The sequence below is a fragment of the Sphaeramia orbicularis genome, chromosome 8 (assembly GCF_902148855.1).
Source record: "Sphaeramia orbicularis chromosome 8, fSphaOr1.1, whole genome shotgun sequence".
NCBI lineage: Eukaryota > Metazoa > Chordata > Actinopteri > Kurtiformes > Apogonidae > Sphaeramia > Sphaeramia orbicularis.
This window is the reverse complement of record NC_043964.1, coordinates 21,329,409-21,355,446: the sequence shown is the minus strand read 5'-3', so window position 1 is coordinate 21,355,446 and position 26,038 is coordinate 21,329,409. Positions and strand designations below refer to the sequence as shown.

Genomic DNA, 26,038 nt, shown 5'->3' with positions numbered 1-26,038 from the left:
ACCCTCTTATGTGTCTTTGTAGAAACTATCTAGAACACAGGTGTCAAACATGCGGCCCGGGGGCCAAATCCGGCCCACCAGTTGGTCCAATTTGGCCCCTGGGATGAATTTGGGAAATGCAAAAATTACACTTAAGATATTAACAATCAGTTAATCATTTCAAATCAGGTTCCACATACAGACACATACAGTCCAATTAGATTTCAAGTAGGGCTGTGTATTGGCAAGAATCTGGCGATACGGTACAAATCACAATACTAGGATCATGATACGATATATCATGGTATATCATGCTACTGTTAAAAAGGCAATTTTTTGTTTGTTTCTTTTTTAAAATTACTATTTCCTTGAAGAATTGAATTACATCAGAAATATGCAAAAATATTTGACACATTTTTATTTGATCAGAACAGGATCTAATGCTATGTCACAAAATTTTCCTGTGTTAAAACTTAAATAATATTTTACAGACATTACCGTTTAAGATCCTGTTCACATGTTCATATTCTATTAGTTCATAACTAACATCATAACATTATTTTATTATATTACATTATTTCATTATTTATTTTAAAATGAACCTCCACAATATCTGCATTTGAATAAATACCTAAAAATATAGATACAGTACTTTTAATATCAATACAGTATTGTGAAAAGAAATATCGCAATATATTGCAGAACCAGTATTTCTTACACCCCTAATTTCAAGTGGGTCAGACCAGTAAAATATTATCATAACCTATAAATAATGACAACCCCAAATTCTCTGTTTGCATTTTTTTTGGTGTAAAAAAAGTAAAATTACATCAAAGTGTTTACATTACCAAACCACTTTTACAAAAAACGTGAATAACCTGAACAAACATGAACAAATGGAAATGTCTTAAGAAAAGTAAAAGCAATTTTTCCAATATTCTGCCTGTGACTAAATGTTTTGTGCGATTGTAATGCACATGTGTAAATGATAAACTGATAAACAGAGGCAGAATATTGTTAAAATGTTAAAATTGCACTTGTTTTTCTTAAGACAATTCAAGTTGTTCATGTTATTCAGATTTTTAAAGAAACTTTGTAGATGTAAACCAGATCATAATATAATTTTACTTTTTTTTTTTTACTGTTATTTTACTGGTCCGGCCCACTTGAAATCATATTGGGCTGAATTTGGCCCCTGAACTGAACTGAGTTTGACACCCCTGATCTAGAAGATGTTATAAGTGTTCAACTCTCTGACCTTGTCAACACGTGCTCACCGTTTTTCCTGTAGAAGCAGACCTCTCCTTGGTACTCCTGATGGCCCTCCAGGGCTTTGTCCACCTGCTGGGTCACACTGTCACTGGTGTCAGCCCCGTACAGGAAGTTGCATGTACACGTTTTCTGCATCACTTCAGTCCGAACGAAGCCGGTCAGCTCACAAAACCCATCAGAGCAGTATACGATGGGGTAGCCATGGCAACCCTGAGCATTTCCCAGCAGGAAGTTACTGTCTGAGAGGAAAATAAAAACATGCGTTCAAGGTCCAGGCTATTGTGGTATTTTGAAGAACTGAAGAAAAGGGGTTGAAAACCAGCGTTAATTTCTGCTTTTCGAGTTGCAAAGCTAGAGATAAAATACAAAGTACTGTAAAACTATCTAATCTTTTTTATACATACTGTGTCTTGGACGAACACGCAGTCCAAAGTACTTCATGTGACAAATTTAAACAAACAAAATAAATCACAATCAATTTAACAAGACTAAAGATTTTAATAAAAAAACAACAACAACAAAAGAACAGATAAAACTGTATAAAATTAAAATAAATAAATAAATAAAAAAATAAAAACCACAAGCGGTGTTAAGGCCCTCGCCCTCCCACCCGACTGCCTCCCCATGCGACCACCAAGGCCACCGACAGTGAGAGGACACCGTATTGTGAGCTCAATCCGACATTCTGCAAGATATACACACTTCTATACTTCTGAAAATGGCCACTTCGTTGTGAGGTCATCACAGCCATGCCCAACATTTGATCAAAAATGTAGATAATAACTTTTGATCACACGTGTGTAGGGGAATTTCACTAAGTTTGGCCCAAATTGGATGTAAACCCTAGGAGGAGATGATGAAAGTATGAGGGGTGGGATTCTGCCAAAAACCCATTCATTTCTATGGTACAGTTTTGGTGTTGTCATGGCAACACAATTGTAAATAGGGGTGTGTCCTCATTGGCTTTTTGGTTCAGTTTGGCATAAAGGATGTGTGTACCAAATTTTTTTTACTATGTGAAAAAAATTTTTTTTGTCCCATTCAAAAATTTTAGGTGGCCGTTTTACGATCCAACTATACGAGTTCTGTATCATCGTGTCCAGGTTGTCATTCTGCACAAATGTTACATTGGGCCCAACTTAATCTGACACTGTATGTGTGAGATATACACAATTTTATACGTCTGAAAATGGCTGCTTGGTTGTGAGGTCATCACAGCCACGCCCACACACATGTGACCAAAAGTTATTAACATTTTGATCACATGTGTGTAGGGGATTTTCACCAAGTTTGGTCCAAATTGGAAGTAAACCCTCGGAGGAGAGGATGAAAGTATGAGGGGTGGGATTTTATACTTCCATGCAATATGGCCGACTTCCTGTTGGGTTTAGGGCGGGGCCATAATGTAATTTCTTACTTGTCCTACCATGGGCTATGTCTGTACCAAGTTTCATGTTTCTACGTAGAAATTTTTTTTTGGTTGGTTCCCATCTGCGCAATGTATTTTCATATTTGAGGGGGCGTGGCCAAGTCTTTTTTCAATATTTTGAAAATTCTTCTTGCTGGAAAAATCTACTTTTACAAAATGTAATGTAATATATTTGATTTTTGAGGGGGCGCTGCCAAGTCATTTTGCGATATTTTTTCTTGGCGACTTCAAACAAAAATTTTTTTTGCTGGGCTTGAATTTTTGGTCAAATAAAATTGACTTTTTGTTCACGTTCAGGGGGTCAAATTTGCGTTCAAAGTGGTGAAAGTACATGCTTCCATACAGTTCCCTCAATTACAATTATGGCCACGAATGTCTTCTGTAAAGCCATAACAACCTTAATATTGATGAAACTCAGTTCATCTTTGCGTCCAAAGAAGGTTGTAGAATTTGTTTTTTAACTACTCTTGAAAGTTAAAGGGTAATTCTGGACGGTATCACACAGATGACTGTTCTGACTAAAAATATCCCAAAATAAATACCTATAAAACACAATACTCATGATGATGCTGAACTATCATCTTAGTCAGTGCCTCTGCTAATGCTAACTGAGCAGTTATACTACAGACCAGTGTTTTTCAACCTTGGGGTCGGGACCCCACATGGGGCACCTGGGATTCAAATGGGGTTGCCTGAAATTTCTAGTAATTGATGGAGAAAAGTAGAGAAAACGCCTATGTAAAGAGATGTTTTTAGGTCAAATATTTGAGTATATTTATAATTTATTACAATTTAGATTTTATATACTTAATATTTGGAGCCAATATTCACTTTTAAAGTCTTTGAAAAGGTTCATTAAGCATCTTTGTGTCATTTGTGCAATAAATTATATACATTTTTCAAATCAGATTTTATATTTTTTGTGTGTTTTTTGGCCTTTTGTGTTGATATAGTTGATAAAGTGAAAAAATAATAGGCAGCTGAGTTAGATGAAGTTGTGCTGAAAAAGAAGACACTAAACATGGGTATAGTAAACATTTCTTTGTATAGTATATAAAGACAAAATCAAAAGAAGTCAAAAACAGCCAAAAATAGGCTGAGACCCTTAACGATTAAGATGCTGCAGCTCTTTCATAATTCACATTTTGAGTTCTTGTTTGTTCAGTATTAATTGTCAGCCTTGTAAATACAAGCTGGACTGACTGTACATATCCTGACCAAGGAAAATTAAATTAATTTCAGCAAAAAAATGTCTCTGGTTTGAAAGTCTGGGGTTGCCAGAAATGTGTGATGCTAAAATGGGGTCACGAGCCAAAAAAGGTTTGGAACCACCGCCACAGACTGGTATCTGTAGATACTGTAGGTTAACAGGTACTCTCTCTTTATCAGTATTATATTAATTCAGGGTTGAGTTAACATGGGTTCAGGCTTACTTTCTGTTGGCATAAGGGAACTCTAACTAATTTTGCAGAGATAAAATAACAGAATAACACAATCTCCAGGTGTTACAGTTTGACATAGACTTACAAAACATTATAAATTAAGCTGGAATTGAAACAGGTTGTAGAAATCCACTCGATTTTTCCCAGAATGAATATAAAGATAGCTTTGCAGCACCTGGAGGGTTCAAATTCAATCTTTTTAAACTATTAGGGTCCAAATACACAAATGTGGTTCAGTTGATAGAGCAGGTCACCCAATGACTGAAGGGTTGGCTTGATCTGAACATAACTGTATTTGTTAAGTGATGCTTATGTTGGGTTTTCATAATAAAAATGTATGGTAAATATTCTAAGTCAAATAAGGCATGATTATTTTATTTGGGCAATGAAAAATATTTTTGGCCAATAAATTTTTGGAGGTCATTAGCCAATAGCAGATGAGGTAAAAAGTTAATTTTACACCCTGGATCCCACCAAAGAAATAATAATGTTGTATATATTATTATTATTATTATTATTATTATTATTATTATTTTATTATTATTTTCATTTAGACATTATTTATCTAGAATAGAATAGAATAGAATAGAATAGAATAGAATAGAATAGAATAGAATGCCTTTATTGTCATTATACATATGTACAACGAAATTGTAAGTGACAACTCTCTGGTGATGCGTAGTGCAAAAGTTTAAAGAAAAGGAAGTGTGAATATATACAGTATAAAACAGACATGTCACCAACCGAGAAAAACAAAACAAAAAGAAAACAGTAGAGCTAAGTATATTGCACTTTGACCCTGGCTGAACACTATGACTTATCTACTTTCATCCTCATCTTTTTACATTTTACTGATGATGCACTGACTCAAATAATTAAATAATAAACTAAATAATATACTAAGGATTACTTTAGATAGGTAGATAACTGTAGGCACTGAATTTCCTTTAATATCTCTTAAATATCAGGTAGGGGTGTCAGAAAATATCAGTTCTGCAATATATTGCGATATTTTATTTCATGATACTGTATCGATATTAACCCTTTCATGCATAGTGGTCACTCCAGTGGACAGTTCTTCTACAGCTGTTCTCTTATATATTCATGGATTTTGTTGTTTTAGTTCCTTATCAGCCAACACAGTGGACGCTTACGCACCATCCCATAATACACTGACATTCAGACCATTACTGTACCTTTGCTGTTCTTGATAAAACTGATCTGCACTAACATGTTTGAGTGTAAATCACTTATTTGTTAGACACAAAGGTTTTTTTGCATGTTATCTCCATGAAGTGAGTAATAACTAGCATTAGAATATGTTAAAATGAGAGAAAACATCAGATTTGCAGCATTAAAAATGTTTTTATTTCATTGTTTTCATATTACTTTCTTACAGAACAGGATTAGGGCCACTGGACTTTAATGTTAGAATTCTGACTTTAAACTCAGAATTCTGACTTTTTTTTCCTCAGAATTCTGACTTTAAACTCAGAATTCTGACCTTATTTCCTCAGAATTCTGACTTTAAACTCAGATTTCTGACTTTTTTGCATAATAAAAATTAAAAATATACATATATTGGACCATTTTTAAAAAAAAATTTATTGTATTTTTTTTCCAGCGGCCCTAATCCTCTTCTGTACTTTCTGATATTGGGTTTTAAACACACATTTCTATACTTCAAAAACTAAATGCATGGATATTTTTGTAACTCCATGGAAAAAAAATCAATCACATTGGTTTTTTTTCGTGTCTAAGGAGGAATAAAAACACTCAAGAAAAAAAATCTTTACTAAGGTTCTCATAATTCATGCATGAATGGGTAAAAAATTGCTGTATCGATACTTTTGGATATTTATTCAAATGCAGATATGGTGGAGGTTCATTTTTGTTTTTTTGTTTTTCTTTTTTGTTTCTATTTTATTATTATTTATTATTATTTAACATGGTTTTATTAAATAATGGTTATTTGAAGCATCCTAAAAGCACTTTTTAGTGTCAGAGAGGCAGATTTTAGTTCCTTTGGAAACTAGAAGAATTAGATTTTTTTTGTGTGTGTGAGATATAGCATTAGATCCTGTTCTGATCAAATAAAAATGTGTTAGTATTCGTATATATTTCTGGTGTAATTAAATTCTTCCAGGAAATAATCTTCAAAAACAAAAACAAAAAAACCCTAAACAAAAAATTGCTTTTTTTAACAGTATCATGTAATATTGTGATATATCGTATCGCGATCCTAGTATTGCGATTTGTATCGTATCGGCAGATTCTTGCCAAAACACAGCCCTAATATCAGGCAAATCTGATGTTGTAACATCCACATAATCTGCGGTTGCTCTTTTCCCTGTTTTCTTTACCAGCTTCCACATTTGAGTCATTTGTTTGTACACCAGCAGAACACATCCATTTGTTTATCTGAGTCATTCTATGGGCTTTCAGCTTGGATGCTCTGAAAATAACCCAGTCCACATCAGAGTGGGCTTTGAAGTGTGCTGCTGGTGTGTGTAAAGTCTGAGGGTGTATGCAGGGGTCCAGCTGGCTTCATGGGGGTTTAGTGTCTCGGCGAGGAACTGAAACCTTAATTAGCGAGTGGAACATGGTTTTATCCATCGAATGGTTTTGCAGTGCATTTAGAAATCATCAGAAACACACCAACGCTAAACCCATCCCTGTCAGTGGAAGTCTCATGTAGAAAAATGTCAGGTCTTCTAGATTCTTTAACCCATAAAGACCCAAACATCCACCTTAAACCAAATGTAAACTACTAATACCTGTTGATCCACTAATCCTGTTAAGCTATGTAAATAATTGGAGTAAAATACAGTTTGTCATCTTTTCACGGAACAAAAAAGCACAAATTGTTTTGGATTGCCCATACAGAACTAATATAACGACAATGCAGAACAGTTTGGCATGGTTAACTGTAAAACCTAGATGGAAATATTTTATTACCATTTATTCGTAACATTGGGTATGGTTACATGATGTTTTTTTTAAATCCGATTTATTTTTCCAGAAGAAATTAATCCAGAACTTAAGTACCTTCTCTTCTGTTTACATGGAAATGTTAAACCTGAATAAATGTTTACATGAGAAACGTTTGTTCGGTTCTTGCAGCCCTTCTGTTAGCTTAGCTTAGCATAGTCACTGCACTTCCATGGTCACACTTAGCCAGTTTTTTTAAAGGTGATTTGTTGTCTTTTGTAAGTGATTTTGTGAAATCCGATTCTCCCTAATTATTTCTTTAGACCTGCGACTTACTGCACTCATACAATCTTGGGACTGTTGTGTTGACGAAAGTTGGAAAATCTTTTTGTTGGAAAGGATGCATGCGCTAAATTAGCTTTGCTTTACTGTTTTAGCTTTGCATTAGTTTTTATTTCCCCAGATTTTATTAGTGCAGTAAGTCACATCACCATGATTTGAGCCTCAATTTGTGATCATACTGACCCCAGCGGATTAAAGTAATGATTAGGGAGACTTTAATTTCACAAAATCACTCATAAAATACTACAAATCACCTATAAAAGCCTGGCTACGTCTGACCATAGGAATGAAGCGATTATGCTAAGATAGGCTAAGCTAAGCTAACGGAAGGGCCGCGAGAACAAGGCAATCAGTGCACTGCAGTGCAAACTGATTTGCCCACTTATCGAACTCATTAGTGCATGACAAAGGAATGAATAAAAAACAAGTGGTGAACTCTTCCTTCAGGGTTTTAGAGGCTGGTACATACCATCAGAATAGCCCACTGGAACGGTTTGGTAAGACTAGCCTGCATTGCATATTCTTCCGCCAGCGCAGAATGTGTGCGTCATCGCGACAGGACAAGACAACGAGCATGTGCAGAATGGCAGGAATAAAGTCCAAACGGAATAAAGGGTTTACATGTCCGAGGAATAATTTAGACTGGATTCAAAAGTGGATTAAAACAGTGACTTTAATCAGGTTTAAATTTAATCTGAACTTTTTTTTTCATCTGGAATAAGGTGTTTACTTGGGCATCTGAAACAGGATCTAACCTTTAATCAGTTTAAACCAGGAATAAAAGTTGTCATGTAAACACATCTAATATAGCAACAAAAACTCCAGAAATTATTTACTGAAAACTGTCATTTTTTTGCTGATCAGCATAATTATTGTACAAGGCAAACCAGTGAAACATGGTGTGTCCTGCCTTTAGGCCTTTAGGCAGAACAAATCAATTACTGTTAACTGTTTTTTTATCAGGCCATGGTTGCATGGAATGGATTGCCAAGGTTTCTGTTGTTGGAAAATAATAAAAAAAAAAAAAGTTTTCAAAAGAAATGAAAACTTTTCTCATTTACACAATGGACATGAAATGGAAATAGTATAGCTCAGTGGTTCTCAAACTTTTTACAGTGGAGTACCCCCTAAAATATATATTTTTAGCCAAGTGCCCCCAACTCTCGCTTTAGCATTTTTGATTGAAAAAAAAAAAGGGAGACAAAATTTGTTCCTGTGCCAAAGGTGTCTGTTGTTTATATTTACAACATTTTGTAAAGAAACAACATATATTTAACTTAAAAATATTAAAAATAACAAATCGTTACAAGTAAATTTATGTGCAAAATATAAACTGAAATAAATAAAACTCTTTCATTGATAAGAAAAAAAAAATCGGTCATTAATGATAAATGAACCTTTCATCAACAAAAACAATGACTTAATTACTCAAATAAACTCATCTTGAATCATATAAAATAGAATATTCTTAAAATTGTACCAAAGTGTAAACAAGATGACAAACAATAATACAGAAAATAAAAATATTGAAATAAAATAAGGTCAGGAGTCAATTTTATTATATATTTGAGCATTAATTCTCATTTATTTTTGGTATTTTTTTTATTCAGTTCATCAATTTAATGTATTTTTCCCAAAAACTTTTAAGTACCCCCAGGGTTTGTTCCAAGTACCCCCATTTGAGACAGACTGGTATAGATATTGAAAGATGTCATATGATTTGTATCAGACAGCTATTGTTTGCTGATTGAGAATAAATGTATAGCACTTATTTTGTTTGTTTATTTATTTTTATTGCATTGGGCTGTTGTATATGTCCCGTTTGTGTGGTGTGGTGTGCATGGTGTGGTGTGTGTGTGTGTGTGTGGGCGTGAATGGTGTAAGATTAATATAAATAATTAAAATTGTAATGTAATGTAGAGGAGACCCCAGGAAGAATAGCAGCTGATGTTTCAGTTACTGATGGGGATCTTAATAAATGAAATGAAATGAATTGAAATTAAATTAAATGGTCATCAGATATAACCCATTTGGACATGCAGAGGCTCCATAGTTACCATGGAAACACCGTCATCTTCTACAACATTGATTCACCAGTAAAACCCATGGAGTTGGATCAATGACAGAATGGAGACAATGGGTTATGTTCAGTTAATGATATATTTTACTGAAAAAGTCACTTTTTATTCAGTTTTCTCTGTTTTTGATATAACCCTCAACTTTACTCTGAGCTTTTATGAACATCTACATCAGGGGTGTCAAACTCATTTTATTTCAGGGTCCACATTCAGCTAAATTTGATCTTAAATAGGGCCGAACCAGTAAAATAATAGCATAATAATATATAATAATGTCAACTCCAAACTTTCCTCTATGTTTTAGAGTGAAAAAAAGTTAATTTACATAATGAAAAGGTTTACATCTACAAACCAGCCTTTCAAAAGATGTGAATAACATGAACAAACTGAAAAAATAACTGTAATTTTAACAATATTATACCTCAGTTTATCATTTACACATGTACATTATAACTTACAGATCACAGTGGATCTACAAACACAAAACATTTAATAACAGACAGAATATTGTTAAAATTGTACTTACTTCTCTTAAGACATTTCAGGTTATTCACATTTTTTGCAAAATTAAACTTTGTTTTAGTGTAAATACATGAAAATATTTACATTTACAAAGAGAAACATTTGAAGTTATCATTATTTATATGTTATTATGATAGTATTTTACTTAATCCTGCCCATTTGAGATTGAATTGGTCTGCGTGTGGAACCTGAACTAAAAGGATTGTTAACATTTTAGTGGAATTTTTGCATTTCAGAAATTCATCTTAAAGGCTGGACTGGACCCTTTGGCGGGCCGGATTTGGCCCCCGGGCCGCATGTTTGACACCTGTGATCTACATGATCAGTAAATTAATATAGGAATATACCAGATTTATACTGATAAAATGCAAAAACACAGAGGATAATATTCTAATAAGTTGTGATAAATCATTTAACCCTTTCATGCATAGTGGTCACGCCACTGGACAGTTATTCTCCAGTTGTTCTTTGTATATTCATGGGTTTTGTTGTTTTAGTTCCATATCAGCCAACACAGTGGACGCTTATGCATCATCTCATACACTAACATTCATACCATTACTGTAAATTTGCTGTTCTTGATAAAACTGATCTGGAGTAACATGTTTAAGTGTTATTTTACTTGGTATTTTATTTCACAGTTTTAATTGTACAGCTATTTTTATGTCTTCTTAATCTATTCTTGTATTTTAGTCTATCATTTTGCTTTTTTATTACTGTACAACACTGTTTTTAATTGTACAGCTGCTTTATGTCTTTAATCTATTCTTGTATTTTATTTTATTCTATTTTTTATTATTTATTTTTTAAATTTTGGTTTTCCCCTGTAAGTCGCTTTGGAAAAAGCGTCTGCCAAATGCGTAAATGTAAATGTTATGTAAATGTAAATCAGTTGCTTGTTATTGTTATTAGACTGTAATTAACATATTGCATAAATTCATGGAGTGAGAAATAACTAGTATAAGAGTATGTTAAAATGTGAGAAAACATCAGATTAGCAGCATTAAAGACGTTTTTATTTCATAGATTTCACTCAGTATATCAGTAAATACATATTTCTTCGCTTAAAAAACTAAACGCATGGTGTCCAGCTGAGTGGACATTTTTGCAACTCCATGAAAAATAAGTTGATAAAAAAAAAAATTTCAGTCGCATTGTTTTTTTTTTTATGGCTAAAGAGGAATAAAAACACTCAGGGAAAAAAAATCTTGATTAAGGCTCTCATAATTCATGCATGAAAGGGTTAAAAAAGGGTTAGATACAGAGAAAATGTCATTTGGGAACTGCCACAACAGTCACACTGGGTCTTCATGGGTTAAGTACATGTCTTCCAATTGAAAAGGACACAGACAATACTGAGAGCGATTATAACCTGAGTGCATGAGAATGGAAGTTTTATGCCTGAGAAATAGGATTTGGTGGGTAGACATCTGCAAAATCAATTCAGAAAGGCACATTAAGTTAAAATCTGTGTTTAAAAGACAAAAAAACAAAACAAAAAGATAATATTAGCGATAAACTGTAACACTGGAGAGTCATGTGGGTCAGGAAGTGTGGGCGGAAAAGCAGAAGAAAGACAGCATGCAGAAAAAGAACTGAATTAATAGGCAGCATACTGTAAAAAAACACAACAATGTGTTTTATAAGTCATGTGAGGAACATTATCCTAGAGCTGGGGAATAAAATAACCTCCCTCCTGATTTAATTGAGCAAATTCTACATTTGTATTCACATTCAGAGGGATGGAGTAAATGGAGTAAATCCTCGTCTTTTCACACATTTATTTGCTTTCTCTTTTGATTATAGCAGATTGCATTTCAAAGTTTGGTTTGACTAAGCTGCAAAACATTATAATGATGATGATACAGCAGCAAAGATGAAGCTGAACACCTGCTCCAAAAGCTAGGAAAGTCAACACTGGCAAGAGCTCGGTTTATTTGGCTGTATTTTTATTTTTGCAGGATGTCAAAACAAACATAAAACAAGAAAAGCACTCAGAAAGCGTAGACCTCCGCCAAGAGAGATCTGCCCCCCCTCCCTTCATTTTGTTCATTATTTTCTTCATTTTTCTTCATTTTGTTCATTATTTTCTTCATTTTCTTCATTATTTTCTTCATTTTTCTTCATTTTGTTCATTATTTTTATTTTTGTTCATTTTGTTCATTATTTTCTTCATTTTGTTTTTATATTCTCTTAATTTTTCTTCATTTTGGTTTTATATTTCCTTCATTTTTCTTCATTTTGTTCATTATTTTCTTCATTTTGTTTTTATATTCTCTTCATTTTTCTTCATTTTGTTTTCTATTCATTTTTGTTCAATATTTTCTTCATATTTGGTCATTTTGTTTTTAATTTTCTTCATTTTTCTTCATTTTCTTCATTTTTTCTTCATTTTCTTCACTGTGTTATATTCATTTTTCTTAATTTTGTTCAATAGTTATATTTTCTTAATTTTTGTGCATTTTGTTAATTATTTTCTACATTTGTGTTCATTTAATTTATTTTCTTCATTGTTGTGCATTTTGTTCATTATTTTCTTCGTTTTTGTTCATTTAATTTTCATATTTTCTTCATTGTTGTGCATTTTGTTCATTATTTTCTTCGTTTTTGTTCATTTAATTTTCATATTTCTTCATTTGTGTTCATTTATTTTTTGTATTTTCTTCATTTTTGTGCATTTTGTTTATTATTTTGTTTATTTGTGTTCATTTAATTTTTGTATTTTCATCATAGTTGTGCATTTTGTAAAAAAAAAAAAAAAAAAGAGGATGCGGCGTATTTGTTCCAAAGGTAGACACATAAGTGATGTATGATGCGCATGGATATCTCCTACCTGATATTTGTGGAGTTAATCTCATGAGAAACTATATTAAGAAGTAATCTTTTCACACTTCTGTTGCCATAGTGATTTGTGCAGAGAAAATAAAACATATGGCAATGCTGCAATTTGCACCTACAGGGTTACCAAGAAACTGTGCCCTCTGAAACGCAGACATGCTGCTGTATTCATTTCATTCTGATTTAAACAGTGGGTAAACATAAAATAGCCCTTAAGTGCTGTTTTCTGTCTGTATAATCCTATCACCTACGCATGCAATTAAAGAAAAGACCACATCAGCTCAGATACACTCTCTTAAATGTAAACTTTACTCAGAGACACATTATAAATCATCTGTCGATGTATTTTATTACAGAGGATGAAACATATCCGTACTGACGATTGTTAAAGCCTTCTGAACCCAGTAAACGCTTAATGATTTCTCATGAGTAGCTGCATGTTTTAAGCAATTAATAAAAAAACAAACTTCACTTTCTTTCTGACTTTTTTCCCCTCAGTATTCTGACTTTAAACTCAGAATTCTGACTTTTTTTCCTGAGAATTCAGACTTTAATCTCAGAATTCTGACTTTTTTTCCTCAGAATTCTGACTTTTTTTCCCTCAGAATTCTGGCTTTAAACTCCAAATTCTGACTTTTTTTTCCTGAGAATTCAGACTTTAATCTCAGAATTCTGACTTTTTTTCCTCAGAATTATGACTTTAAACTCAGAATTCCGACTTTAATCTCAGAATTCTGACTTTAAACTCAGAATTCTGCTTTTTTTCCTCAGAATTCTGACTTTAATCTCAGAATTCTGACTTTTTTTCCTCAGAATTATGATTTTAAACTCAGAATTCTGACTTTAATCTCAGAATTATGACTTTAAACTCAGAATTATGACTTTAATCTAAGAATTCTGCTTTTTTTCCTCAGAATTATGACTTTAATCTCAGAATTACTTTAATCTCAGAATTCTGACGTTTTTTCTTCAGAATTATGACTTTAAACTCAGAATTCTGCTTTTTCCTCAGAATTCTGATTTTAATCTCAGAATTCTGATTTTTTTCCCCTCAGAATTCTGACTTTAATATCAGAATTCTGACTTTTTTTCCTCAGAATTCTGATTTTAAACTCAGAATTCTGACTTTAATCTCAGAATTCTGACTTTTTTTCTTCAGAATTATGACTTTAAACTCAGAATTCTGCTTTTTTTACTCAGAATTCTGACTGTAAACTCAGAATTTTGACTTTAGTCTCAGAATTCAGACTTTTTTTCTTCAAATTCTGACTTTAATCTCAGAATTCTGCTTTTTTTCCCCTCAGAATTCTGACTTTAATCTCAGAATTCTGACTTTTTTCCCTCAGAATTCTGACTTTAAACTCAGAATTCTGCTTTTTTTCCTCAGAATTCTGACTTTAGTTTCAGAATTCTGACTTTAAACTCAGAATTTTGTATAATTCTGTATAATCCTGTCAACTATGCATGCAATTAAAGAAAAGCCCACATCAGCTCAGATACACTCTCTTAAATGTAACCTTAACTCAGAGACACATTATATAATATCTGTCTATGTATTTTATTACAGAGAATGAAACATATCCGTACTGACAATTGTTAAAGCCTTCTGAACCCAGTAAATGCGTAATTATTTCTCATCAGTAGCTGCATATTTTAAGCAATTACATAACAAAAACAAACTTCACTTTCTTAGGTGCGAATCACTGTTACAGTCACACATTCACATCTACACCCGGTACATCTGCTTTCTTTCAGTTAATTGCAATCATTCAGACACAATAATTATTACATCTAATTATCTCTAAGAGCACTTATGAGAAGCAGAAGGATGCCATTCCATCACCAACCTGGGCAATTAACAGAAGTCATAATGGATATGGTCATATAACCATTCAACTGGATCCATGAAATACACGGGAATAGATATTTTGGGAGTAATTATTAGACCACTGGTGGTTTTCTGTACAAATTGGACATAACAGCCTTTCAACATGACTTGTTACATTCTGTTCTGTAAAATGTTAATTGTTTGTTAGTAGTCGACGCTCTTAACCCTTTCATGCATGAATTATGAGAACCTTTGTCAAGATTTTTTGTCTTGAGTGTTTTTATTTCCTTAGGCATGAAAAAAACAATGTGATCAGGGTTTTTTTTCATGTAGTTACAAAAATGTCCGCTCAGCTACACCGTGCATTTAATTTTTGAAGCAAAGAAAGCTATATTTAAAACCTACAGGGTCAAAACACAGTAATGTTCTGTCAGAGAGCGAACTTTAATTGATTGTCATTCCAACAGTTATGTCAGTATAAAATAGCTTCTTGTTTTGGATAATCCCCAATGGTCCGCTATGGCAAAAATGAATTTAAAAGTAAAAATGTGAGAAAAAATGTGAAAATGGAGGAAAAAGTGACGTTTTCAGTAAACTATACGATTAACTGAACATAAAAACAAGTGTCGATCCACTGTCATTGATCTAACTCCATGGGTTTTACTGGTGAATCAATGTTGTAGAACACAGGCGTCAAACATGTGGCCCGGGGGCCAAATCTGGTCCGCCAAAAGGTCCAATGTGGCCTACAGGATGAAAGTGCAAAAATGAACCTGAACAGTCCAGGTTTTCCAAATCCTTTTGGTTCAGGTTCCACATACAGACCAATGTGATCTACAATAAAAATAACAACACAATAACCCAGAAATAATGACAACTACAAGTTTTCTTTGTGAAAAATTATGTGGAAAAAATTTAAGTGAAAAAAATAACATTACACTGCGAAAATATTTACATTTACAAAACTATTCTTTCACAATAAAATGCAAACAAATACATAAATATAAACAAAGATGAACAACGCGAAATGTGCAATTTTACAAATATTCTGCCTGTTACCAAATGTTTATGTAACATTGTGTGTAAATGTACATGTATAAATAAAAAGTGGAGGCATAATATTGTTGAAATTGCACACATTTTTCAAATGAAATTTCTGTTTTTTCAGGTTATTCACATCTTTTTGTAAAATGTAAATATTTTCATAATTTAATTTTTTTTTTTTTGTACTAAAACAAAAAGAAAAACTTGGATTTGTCATTATTTATAGGTTATTAAGTCATTATTTTACTGGTCTGGCCCGCTTGAGATCAAATTGGGCTGAATATGGCCCCTGAACCAAAATGAGTTTGACACCCCTGTTGTAGAAGATGACAGTGTTTCCATGTGCACTACGGATAATAATAATAAAATAATAATAATAATAATAATAATAATAATAATAATAATAATAATAATAATAGTTGTTGTTGTTGTTTTTAGAGTGCAGGCATTAACTTGTGTAATATTTCCATGTTGCTTTACTACATATGAAGTTACTATTGTACATTCAACACACATAATCTAATTTCCTGTCTTACGTTGGCATGTCTAACCTCTTTCTCCTCTGTTTGTTCCATTTTATCTCCGTTGTCAACATCCCACCCCTCCATCCCATCTTCTTGTTTCCTCTCCTCTCTCTCATTAAAGGAACCATGGGGGGACGGACCCTGAAGGTTCCAGAGACCCCATCCTGACTCTCTCCCCAGGTTTGTGAATGTCATCCCATCTCCTTTAACCCTTCATCCTTCTGTACATTATCCCTCCAAACCAGTCACTCAATAAGCAGTTCCTCATTCAATATCCTGCTGTGAATCACTTTTCACGAGCTACACATTTTTATCTTGTTTTAACACCGGTCTTATTCCTCTTGTGCGTTAAGAACACTTGGGTGGCGTTGATACGGAACATGATATAACAAATAACTGGATGAAATGTGGACCTTTTACTCAATCTATATGGAGATTTTCATGTTGCATTCTCCCCTTTGCACCCTCATGTAAAATCTACATCCCCAACGTATCTTGAGAAATTTTTTTCCCCCTCACACACTGCAAAAAATCTAAATCTTACCAAGTATATTTTTCTCATTTCTACTCAAATATTTCATCACACTTAAAACAAGACATCATCACCTAAAGAGTGACTTTTCAGTGAGATATAAGAACTTATTTTTAGACAATAGATCTTGAAAATCTTATTTCAAGAAATCTTACCTAGATAATTTTCACTTGTTTCATTGGAAGATTTTTTTGCTTGAATTAAACTAAAAAAATCTTGAATTGAGAGAACAAAGATTAAATGTGCAACAAAATGCAAATGATTTAGCCTTTTGTTGCAGATACTAAATGTTTCAGGAGCTGTTTTTGCACAGAATCATCAAAATTCATCAGTAAATGGCTTTGCATTCATGTGAATATTTAGTTTCAGATGCTATTTCTTGTTCAAAATGCATAATCCAAATAATAACTCAGGATACTATCAGTTAAAATGCAGAAGCAGAAGCTGGTAGATACACTTTTAGCTTCTAGACCTTTACACATTTCCAGACTTTATGATTTTTTTTAGTTGCCTATATCTGAAATATATATTGTGTGAATCGTTATGGTGTTGAAAGTTCTCAGCAGGCAGAATTTTTGCTTGAATTAACTAAAAAAAATCTTGAATCAACCCTTCCATGCATGAATTATCAGCACCTTTGTCCAGATCTTTTCTTGAGTGTTTTTATTCCTCAATAGGCATGAAAAAAACAATGCAATTGAGGATTTTTTTTCATGGATTTACAAAAATGTCCACTTGGCTACACCATGCATTTTATTCTTGAAGCACAGAAAACATGTATTTAAAACCCAATATCAGAAAGTGATATGAAAACAATGAGATAAAAACATTTTTTATTTAAATTTTTTTTAATTACTTTTTTTTTTTCATTTTTATATTTTTTTGCATTTTTGTATTTTTATTTATTTATTTATTTTTATTTTTTATAAAAAAATATTTTTAATGCTGCTAATCTGATGTTTTCTCACATTTTAACATACTCTAATACTAGTTAGGACTCACTTGATTGATTGATTTGATAGACTGATTTATTTATTTCGAATATGAATGTCAAAACAGAAGAAAAAAATAAACAAAACACTTAAACATAAGACATAATACATGTTCCAAAAGGAGTGAGAAGAAGCATAACTTATAAAATCCCACTCCTTCTCTTTAAATAATGAATAACAGAAATAATCTTCCTAGTTCATGGAGATAATATGCAAAAAACCCCAACAACAAACATTTAAAAAAAACCAACCAACCAACCAACCAAACAAACAAACAAACAAACAAACTGTTAATTACAATCTAACAATTAACAATTGATTTAAAATCAAACATATTACTGCAGATCAGATTTATCAAGAACAGCAAAGTTACAATAATGGTCTGAATGTCAGTGTATTATTATGGGATGGTGCATTAGTGTCCACTGTGTCGGCTGATATGAAACTAAAACAACAAAACCTGTGAATATACAAGAGAACAACTGTAGAAGAACTGTCCACTGGAGTGAACACTATGCATGAAAGGGTTAAGCAAAAAAAAAAAAAAAAATCTGCCATTGAAACAAGTGAAAATTATCTTGGTAAGATTTCTTGAAATAAAATTTTCAAGATCTATTATCTAAAAATTAGTTCTTATATCTCACTAAAAAGTTACTGTTGAGGTGATTATGTCTTATTTTAAGCGTGATTAGATATTTTGACTAGAAATGAGAAAAATACACTTGGTAAGATTTACATTTTTTGCAGTGTGTCTTAGTGCGTTTGCACCTGAAGTCACTGTTGATAGAGCACATGTCCAATAATTACTCCCAAAGCTGTATCTGCACATCTTAAATCCAGAACATGATGCCCACAGGGTTATATAACCACAGTGCACCCTCTCCTACCTCATTAGTCTGGAACCAAAAGGGTTATTTCAGTTGCAGTCACTTAATTTGGTACCTGCACATGTTCAATTCCAATCAATCAGGTGTAAGCTTTACATGGAACTTCACTTGATTTGGTGTTTGTTTTAACCTCCTGTTTATGGAGTGCACAGATGAACTAAAGAGTAACTATTTGTTGTGCTAATCTGTGATTTACATGCATTTATAGCAATGTTTTGTTTGTCTTTGAGTTACCTGATGTGGCTGGTGGGAGGTCTCTTCCTGGTTTAGCAAAAGATGTAGCTAGGGGATTTTTTTTTTTAAGGAACTTTATTAAGAATCACAACAAGACAATCAAACATTACAGGCAACAGACAACAGACAATATACAAAATACATAAAAAGACAGTACAATTTTTGAAAGGGGGTATAATTACTCCAGTTTCATATTAATGGATTTTGTTGTTGTTTTTTTTTTTTTTTTTATAATTCAATTTTTTATTGGCGTTTTCACTTTTACAATGTTGCTTAATGTTAACAAACAGGGCTTTTATACATAAATTGAAAGTATCAAAAAGTGATTTAGAGATTTATTCCGAACATGCAATGAAATTTAACATATATGCACTTGCAAACATACATAATAATACAAATATAAAGAATCATAACAATCTTAGTCTCTCCATTTATATATATATATATATATATATATATATATATATATATATATATATATATATATGTATAATATATTATTATATATATATATAATATATATTATATATATATATATACAGGGTGGGGAAGCAAAATTTACAATGAACATTTAGTTGTTTTTTCTCAGCAGGCACTACGTCAATTGTTTTGAAACCAAACATATATTGATGTCATAATCATACCTAACACTATTATCCATACCTTTTCAGAAACTTTTGCCAATATGAGTAATCAGGAAGGCAAACATCAAAGGGTGTGTGATTTGCTGAATGCACTCGTCACACCAAAGGAGATTTCAAAAATAGTTGGAGTGTCCATAAAGACTGTTAATAATGGAAAGAAGTGAATGACTATGAGCAAAACTATTACGAGAAAGTCTGGAAGATACTATTAAAGAAGAATGGGAGAAGTTGTCACCCGAATATTTGAGGAACACTTGCACAAGTTTCAGGAAGTGTGTGAAGGCAGTTATTGAGAAAGAAGGAGGACACATAGAATAAAAACATTTTCTATTATGTAAATTTTGTTGTGGCAAATAAATTCTCATGACTTTCAAAACTAAGTGGTCATACACTGTCTTTCAATCCCTGCCTCAAAATATTGTAAATTTTGCTTCCCCACCCTGTACATATGTATATATATATATAAAACCTAAATAAAAACCTACTTTTTCGTTTCCTCTTTGCTTCTTGGTCCCTAACAACACGCCTGACTATGCTGTCAATAAAGTACAAATATTATCTTCGAACTCATGCATGCTGCTCTAAACCATTAACCTGACATGTATTTCTATGTATTAGACAGAGGTGCTTAGATGAATGCTATCTTTTCTTCTGTGACAGAGGTTGACTGATCCAAAGCCTCTGTGATATCTCTCTCCTCTTTACGATGTAATCACATGGTTCTCCTGTCTGACTCCAGCCTTGAGTCATATTCACACTGCGGACGTTTACATTATTTCTCCAGTGTTAGAAAGCAGAGGAAATATTCTCCTGCTCGTTGTATACGCTTCTCGCCAAATACATGTCCTTGCACAGACGGCCTTTCAATCCATTCAACACTGATTTGAAGCTTAGATTCAATAGTGCAGTTGGCCCTTTCACCTCCCACTCAATCCGCCCACTAGTGTTGTTGATGCAGACATATTACCGACATCTGCACTGGCTCATGCACTTCTGTGTGATCGTCCATGTCCTTTTCAACACACAACCAAGTGAAGACGGGATAGATAAGTTTTGTGTGTCCTGGTGTGCAATACGGAGGGACAAACAGACATAGTGCTGTTACACTGAACCTGTGAAGGTGCTAAATAGTAAAGAACATGAACAGTCTGACCCGTACACACTGTCAACACGTTCTGGTAAGTGTTGTCTACTGCCTGCAGAGAACTTTCAACACCAGAACGATTCAGACAAGATGGAGATTTGCAGATACAGGCAACTAAAAAAACATAAAGTCTGGAAATGTGTAAAGGTCTAGAGGCTAAAAGTTTATCTACCAGCTTCTGCTTCTGCATTTTAATCAATAATATCCCAAGTTATTATTTGGATTATGCATTTTGAGCAAGAAATAGCATCTGAAACTGAAACACATCACTTGAATGCGAAGCCATTTAATGGTGGATTTTGGTGATTCTGTGCCAAAACAGCTCCTGAAACATTTAGTATCTGTAACAAAAGGCAAAATCATTTGCCTTTTGTTGCCCTGTCCCTCCACATTTAATCTTTGAGCTCTTTACATTTAACCTTTAAGATCTAAAAGCTACCAGAGACCAAAAGCATCTACTGATCTAAACTGTTTAATACTTTCTGATCCACTTATCCTATCAATATGTGTAAAGGATTCAGGTAAAATGCAGTTTGTCATCTTTTCATGGTCATCAGATATGACCCATTTGGATGTTCAGAGTCTCCATAGGGAACATGGAAACATCATCACCTTCTGCAACATTGATTCACGAGTAAAACCCATGTGGTTTGACATATGACAGTGGTTCCAGATGCTTGTTTTACACTCAGTTAATGATATTTTGCTGGAAAAGTCACTTTTTTTGCCTGTTTTGATGTAACTGCATTTCAATATGCTGCCCCATCTGCATGGAATGCCCTGCAAAACAACCTAAATCTATCTGAACTTGTTACTATCGGTGAATTAAAGCTACTTTTATGTAACTGGTCAATGTAACTGTTTTTTAACTTGCACAAATGATTGTTTTGTAACTATCAATTGTAAGTTTTTGTATTATGTGTTGATTATGTCTTGTCTTGTCAGAAACTGTGTCAGTGTTATGCTGCTTTTCTTGGCAAGGTCACTCTTGAAAAAGAGATTTTCAATTTTTTTTTTTTTTATTGATTTGTTTCAAATATGGATATGATACAAGCTTCCTGTTTACTACTATTCGACTTCTTTACACAACATAATAAGAAATGAAAATTCAAGGAAGCATAAAATAATGATACACGCAAAAGAAAAAGAAAGAAGTTATATTCGAAAAGGAGTGAGAAGAAGCATAGCTTATTAGCTCTCACCCCTTTGTCTAAACCAACATATGTACATGTATACATACATACATATACACATATACATACATACATATATACACCCATATACGTACACATCTATCCATATATACACATATATACATACACACACATGCACATATGCTATGCACACGCACACGCGCGCACACAACACACGCACACACACACACACACACACACTATATATATATACTACATACATATATACATACATACACATATATATACATACATACATACATAATACATACATACACACATACATACATACATACATATACATACATACATACATACATACATACACATACATATACACACAAATACATACATACACATACATACATACATACATACATACACATATATACATACATACACATACATACATACATACATACATACATACATACATACATACATACATACATACATACATACACATATATACATACATACACATCATACATACATACATACATACATACATACATACTACATACATACATACACACACATATACATACATACATGTGCTCATGCATACATATACATCCACATAAATATCACACACCACACACACACACACACACACACACACACACACACACACACACACACACACACACACATACAAACATACACACACATGCATACATATACACATCCACGTATATCATATACATACACACACCACACACATATATATATATACATACATATATACACACACACACACACACACTTTACATATACATACATACACACACATGCATATACGCACATATACATACCCTTGCGCATACACTTACATATACATAATTTCAATGAGGCTTTTTTTACCTGGTTAAATAAAGGATATTATATAATAAGCCTTGAATTTATTCTCAGCTTTCATGAACATTCACATAAACAGTTAATTAAATATAGGAAAATACTTGATTTTCACTGAAAAACGCAAAATGCAGAGGATCATATTGTAATAAATGGCGATAAATAACTGAAGAAAGGTGACACATAGAAAAAAAAATCATTTTGAAGTCACCACAAAAACAGTTTTAAGCATTAAAATGATGAGAAGATCACATTTAATGGTCAGGAAAATAGAAATGTTGATTGTACCTGAGTTTTATGCAGGTAATAGAGTCATGAATGTCTTAGATGTTTTTATTAATCATTTGCTGAAGTTGGAATACTTTAGTTTTCAGACACCTTCCTCTTTTATTCCTATTATACACATCAGTTATCACCTTCAGGTTCAATAATTACATACACTTATCTATCAAGAGTAAATCACTTGTTTTGATTATTTCATGAGAGAGGTAAAAGTATTTTCTGTCAGTTTTATGGGCAGCAGTGTTTGAATGGAGCACAGTGAAACTAAGTATGTTTGGTATGTGTGTGGTGTGAAGGACTCTAAAATATTGAAAGATATATTAACATTTTTTTTTTTGGTTTTTGCCTGAGGAATACGATGACTTGGACTGAAGAATTCATGAATGTTGGATAAGCGTAGTACAACAAGTGCCCCTTAGTTCCAATACATCATCCTGGAGCGGCTCTCCATCTACTTAATAATCATAACTCCCAGTCTTATAATTGGACCGCGCTGTTCACGTATCTATCTACAGGGACGACTCAGTGCCAGTCACAGCCAAAACTGGGTTACAGCAATGCCAACGGCGATGGACCCAAAAACTTAGGTTAGAGTCGTGACACTAAAACTGACCTATTTGCACGGACACAATTATATTTTACTCTGCATTTATAAATATAACACAGCATTGTAGAGACAACATAGAATATTTATATTATTTTATATCTCAAAACTGTAAAAAGCGAAGACTATTTTTGTTTTGACTTCCAAATGAAGTTTTCTCTGCATTTAACTTTTCCTGAATGATTCATCTGCATTTATTATACTATTAGAATCTGCATTTTGCATTTTCAGCAAAATGATCTATTTTGTCATGTTTTATTCATAGATCAAGTAGATGTTAAGAATAAATGCAAGACTTATTATATTATTTTTCTAGTTTGATTTCACTTCTTTATGTTTTTGCTTGTTTGTTTGGTTTTTGCATTTTTTTTTTTTTCTATACCAGTGGTTCCCAACCTTTTCTGGCCCGTGACCCCATTTTAACATCAAATTTGGCGACCCCAGACATTGTTTTTGATCATGTAACAGTTTGCTATACTATGTTGCAAATAAACGTTAATTTTAGATGACATTTAGTCTATTAATGTATATATTATGGATGGAGGCAGAAAAGCCAGGTGTAGATTACTGCACAAAATTGAGTTTTATTTTCCTCGGTCAGGATATGTACAGTCAGTCCAGCTTGTATTTACAAGGCTGACAATTAATACTGAACAAACAAGAACTCAAACTATAAATTATGAAAGAGCTGCAAAAAAACTTTTGTTGCTAATTACAGTCTAATAACGATAACAAGAAATTGATTTCCACTCAAACATGTTAGATTTGGTTTGTCAAGAACAGCCAAGTTATAGTAATATTATCAGTTGCAGTGTATTGTGTATTGTGTTGGCTGATATGTGACTAAAATAACAAAATCCATGAATATACAAGAGAACAGCTGTAGTAACTGTCCACTGTAGTGATCACTATGCATGAAAGGGTTAATGAGCATCTAAATTACATAGAGGAAAATACATGATTCACAGTAAAAAATGCAAAAAAAACAAAAAAACAAAAAAAAAACAGAGGATGATATAATAACAGAGGGTAATAAACCACTTAAGAAAGGTTCAATAGAGAAAAAAATCATTTAGGAACTGCCACAAAATTAGCACTGGGTCTTTATAGTTTAATATAAAGAATAGAATATACTTACGGGTGCCATCAAAGTGGTTTGCAATGGAGTCCAAAAAGGTTTTGTGGGGCGAGGAGGCCTTTCATCACAGGCATCTTGGACCAACTGTATGAGGTTCTCACAATTTTCCCAAAAAAGAACCTGAAAAAGAACCACAGAGCTTCTCTTTTCTTGAATAAATCGCTCTTCCTCAAGGCTGTGTCCAAACCCAAGTTGCTTCTATTCTCATTCTATTCTATTATTCTATTCTATTCTATTCTATTCTATATTCTATTCTATTCTATGTTGTTGAGAGGAAATGGCTAACTAGCATCACACAGAAATCGGAATTATTCCTCAGCGGAGAGGTCAGAGGTGTTGATCGTTAAAAAGACTTCATCTCAGCATCGAGGATGTGGCTGCTCATCTCTCTTCCCTCAGCATCAGTAAAAGCAAAGCCTCAGTGTAACTCCACTCACACAGTTCCTGCCATCTCCAACTCCCTTGCCTCTCCCTTTCCTCCCTCCCTCTGTCTCTCACACAAAAGCCATCCCCCTTTTCCACACACTGTGAGTTTATTAGTTATATCTCCTGCCTCATCTCTCCTACTTCTCACTTCCATGTAGAAATCACTTCCTTTCTCCCTCACACTCTCTGTACCTGTGCACATTTTGTCACCTCCTTCTGAGTTAAGTGTTCTGCTTTTGGTGTACAGGAGGCTTCCTCCAAACTATTATTATGTAGAAGGACGTTATATATGCAGTGACGCACAGGAGAGGAGCTCATCATATGCTTCTGTGGAGATCCTGCATCACAGAAATAATAATAATAATAATAATAATAATAATAATAATAATAATAATAAATAATAATAATAAATAATAATAGCTTTATATAATAATCATCACCATCATCATCATAATCATGATAGCTTTATTTATATGATAATAATAATAATAATAATAATAATAAGAATAAGAATAAGAATAATAGCTTTATATAATAATAACAACAACAATAATAATAATCATCATCATCACTCATCATCATCATCATCATCATAGTTTTATTTAATACTATACTACTATAATGATAATAACCATAATAATAATAGCTTTAGAATAATAAAAGTAGTATAATAATAATAATAATAATAATAATAAAATAATAATAATAATAATATAAAATAATAATAGCTTTATATAATAATCATCACCATCATCATCATAATCATGATAGCTTTATTTATATGATAATAAAATAGATAAGAATAAGAATAAGAATAATAGCTTTATATAATAAGAATAATAGCTTTATATAATAATAATAACAACAACAATAATAAA

At 32.8% G+C, this 26,038-nt stretch overlaps 1 protein-coding gene across 1 annotated transcript in view; it reads right to left on the bottom strand.

Moving 5' to 3' along the window:
• LOC115424748 (potassium voltage-gated channel subfamily H member 4-like) overlaps positions 1–24,932 on the bottom strand; it is a 65,216-nt gene extending 40,284 nt beyond the window's left edge. Inside the window, 3 exon segments of the mRNA XM_030142158.1 lie at positions 1,257–1,490; positions 24,735–24,772; positions 24,774–24,932. Coding sequence (XP_029998018.1) covers positions 1,257–1,490; positions 24,735–24,772; positions 24,774–24,808 — 307 coding nt within the window. The 5' untranslated portion in view covers positions 24,809–24,932.
• Between the last annotated feature and the right edge of the window lie 1,106 nt (positions 24,933–26,038).